This window comes from Pyrus communis, chromosome 11, assembly GCF_041283825.1.
Source record: "Pyrus communis isolate YQ-2024b chromosome 11, ASM4128382v1, whole genome shotgun sequence".
Lineage (NCBI taxonomy): Eukaryota > Viridiplantae > Streptophyta > Magnoliopsida > Rosales > Rosaceae > Pyrus > Pyrus communis.
The window spans coordinates 15,093,733-15,096,644 of record NC_142575.1 but is presented as its reverse complement, the minus strand read 5'-3'; the positions used below and the strand labels follow the sequence as shown (position 1 = coordinate 15,096,644).

Sequence of the window (2,912 nt, the reverse complement as noted above, 5' to 3'; positions counted from 1 at the left end):
TTTGAACAAAACATCCTCGGACTACGTTCCGATCTTATTGACTTAGGAGGGAAGCAAGCCGCATCGAGGTATAAAGCAATTTCGTTATGAGGAAGCTTGGAACAAGGTTGATGATTGCCCTGAGGTGGTATGGAATGGATGGGAGGTCAATATGGATGGTTCACCAATTTATCAGGTTACAGAGAAAATTAAGGCTACAAGAATGGTGTTATCTAATTGGGCTCGCAGTAAAGTCAGAATGGGGCCACAAGAGATTAGGGAGGTGGAAGACAAGCTCACTAGCTTGTTGGGGCAACCTTTTATCGAGGAGTCAATTGAACAGAATAAGGCTCTTAGTGAAGGATTGAATTTTCTATTGGAGTAGGAAGAGACCTTTTGGCGTCAAAGAGCAAAAGAAAGCTGAATTTGACTTGGTGACCGTAACACCAAATATTTTCATCAAAAAGCCAATAAAAGATAGAAATGTAATTGGTTGCATGGGCTCATTGATGATGACGGTATATGGCATGAGGACTAGGGAGGTATGGAAAAGGTGGTTGTTTCGTATTTTACCAATTTATTTACGTCAAATGGGGCTATGGCTTTTGATGATATTTTAGATAATGTTACACCTACGGTCACAAAGGAAATGAACATTGAGCTTGGGCGGACGATCACAGATAAGGAGGTAAAAATAGCAGTGTTTTAAATGCATCATACTAAGAACCCTGGATCTGATGGTATGTCTCATGGTTTCTATCAAAAGCATTGGGAGATAGTGGGCTTGACATTTGTAAAGACATACGTGAGATGGTTGCTTCAAGGCATATTTTACGTAAGATTAATTATATATATGTTACCTTGATTCCTAAAGTCAAGGAGGCCACCAAAATGACATAGTTGCGCCTATAAGTTTGTGTAATGCCTTGTATAAGATTATGGCAAAAGTGTTTGCTAATAGATTAAAAGTCATTATTCCCAAGATAATTTCAACCACACAAAGTGCTTTTATCCTGGGAACGCTGATTTCATATAATTATTTAGTGGCAGCGAAGGTTGCCCATTATATGCACAAACGGTTTTTAGGGTTGAATGGACTTATGGCTTTGAAATTGGATATCGGTAAGGCGTATGATAGACTGGAATGGAAGTTCCTGGAAGCCATTATGAATCGCATGGGTTTCTCTTAGAGTTGGATCCATACGATAATGTTGTGTGTCTCCACACTGACTTTTGCTTTCAAACTAAATAATGAGCCGATTGGGTATGTGCATCCGAGACAAGGCGTTCGTCAAGGGGATCCCCTTTCCCCCTATTTGTTTGTCATGTGTGCTAAAGGTTTATCGGCTCTTCTTAAGAAAGCGAAAGCAGAAGGTGTTCTTCAGGGTATTAAAGTGTGCCGACAGGCTCCGAGTATCCATCACTTATTTTTTTGCAAATGATAGCTTTCTATTTGCTAGGGCTACTTTGCAAGAATGTCAGAGTATCAAGAATATATTGCAGGTGTATGAATCTGCATCGAGGCAAGCAGTGAACTTTGATAAGAGTTGTGTCTCATTTAGTAATAACTTATCTAGTTTTGACAAGCAACTTTTGGCTGATTGTTTGGGAGTGAAGAGGGTGGAGTTCCATGATAGATATTTTGGGGTTACCGGTACAAATAGAAGGTTGAAGAACGACACTTTTTGGTATGTCAAGGATAGGTTGTGCAAAAAATTGCAGAGTTGGAGGGATGGCCTGTTGAGTTCCACAGGTAGAGAAATGTTAGTGAAGATGATGGCTCAGGCGCTACCAATGTATTCTATGAACTGTTTACTTCTGCCCAAGTCTTTTTGTGAAGAACTCAATGTGATGGTGGTAAAGTTTCGGTGGAGTGATGATCCTGGAAAGCGGAAAGTCCATTGGTTGAACTGGTAACAGTTGTGTATACCTAGGCTTGAGGGTGGTTTGGGTTTTAGGGACTTTTACACATTTAATCTCACGTTACTGGCAAAGCAAGCATGGGGGTTCATTCATCAACCGAACTCTTTCGCATGTAGTGTCTTCAAAGCTCGGTATTTCCCAACTACGAAGTTTCTTAGCGCTCGGACTAATGTTAATGCATCGTACATTTGGAAGAGGATCGTTGCTGCGAGGCCCATGATTAATAAAGGGTCTCGATAACAAGTAGGTGATGAAAAGAGTATTAAAATTTGGCAACATAATTGGCTGCCCATGGATTCTTTTTTTTTTTAGTGTTGAGCCCAAAACCAGCGAATTTGGGGGGAGGGGTGGAGGACACAGTTGATAAAATCATGATTGCAGAAGAAAGGCAATGGAATATGGGGTTGCTTCATGAATTGTTCTTCAGTGAAGCAAATTCTTTGCATGCCGTTAAGCTTATGAACAATACTAGATCGCAGAGTTTGGCATTATGAAAGGCATGGAAAGTTCTCTGTAAGAAATGCATATCATGATGCTAGAACCTTAATAGCGGTTGTAGGTGTTGATGCGAGGTGCTTAGCTTCGATCTCAGATGATGGGTGAGGTAAGTTGTGGAGGACGTTGTGGAATACTTGTGTACTAGGGAAGGTTAAGATTTGCGTCTAGAGGGCATGTATGGAGGCTCTACCTACAAGATCTAATCTTGTTCAGCGAATGGTGAATGTGGAGGACCGATGTGGGGTGTGTGGATTTGGTGGGGTGCCAACAAATCATGTTTTGGGGACTTGTAGCTTCGCAAAGGCTATTTGGTTTGGGGGCATGAGATTTAGGATTGAGGATTGAAGTGGTCATCAATTCATGCAGTGGTTAACTCTCATTGCCCTTCATTCTCCGGCATCAGTGTTTGAGGCTTGCTTGATGATGTCTTGGATGTTGCGGAAGAATAGGACCGAGAACATATGGATTACGGTCGGGATGTCGCCACAGGATGTGGTGATCAGAGCAGCACA

The 2,912-nt window shown here is 41.5% G+C and overlaps 1 protein-coding gene across 1 annotated transcript; it reads left to right on the top strand.

Annotated features, from left to right (window-relative positions):
• Nucleotides 1–577: 577 nt before the first annotated feature.
• LOC148692944 (uncharacterized) lies at nucleotides 578–1,896 on the top strand. Its single transcript, XM_088680273.1, has 2 exons — nucleotides 578–667; nucleotides 1,318–1,896. Exons 1-2 carry the CDS (start codon nucleotides 578–580, stop codon nucleotides 1,894–1,896), a joined length of 669 nt encoding a protein of 222 aa, XP_088536399.1.
• Nucleotides 1,897–2,912: the final 1,016 nt, after the last annotated feature.

Excerpts from the sequence above, each read along its gene's own strand:
- LOC148692944 (XM_088680273.1), top strand. The coding sequence starts at position 578 with ATGGCTTTTGATGATATTTTAGATAATGTTACACCTACGGTCACAAAG. Across the intron at positions 668-1,317 it reads GGACGATCACAGATAAGGAG|GTTTATCGGCTCTTCTTAAG; the intron begins GTAAAAATAGCA and ends TGTGTGCTAAAG.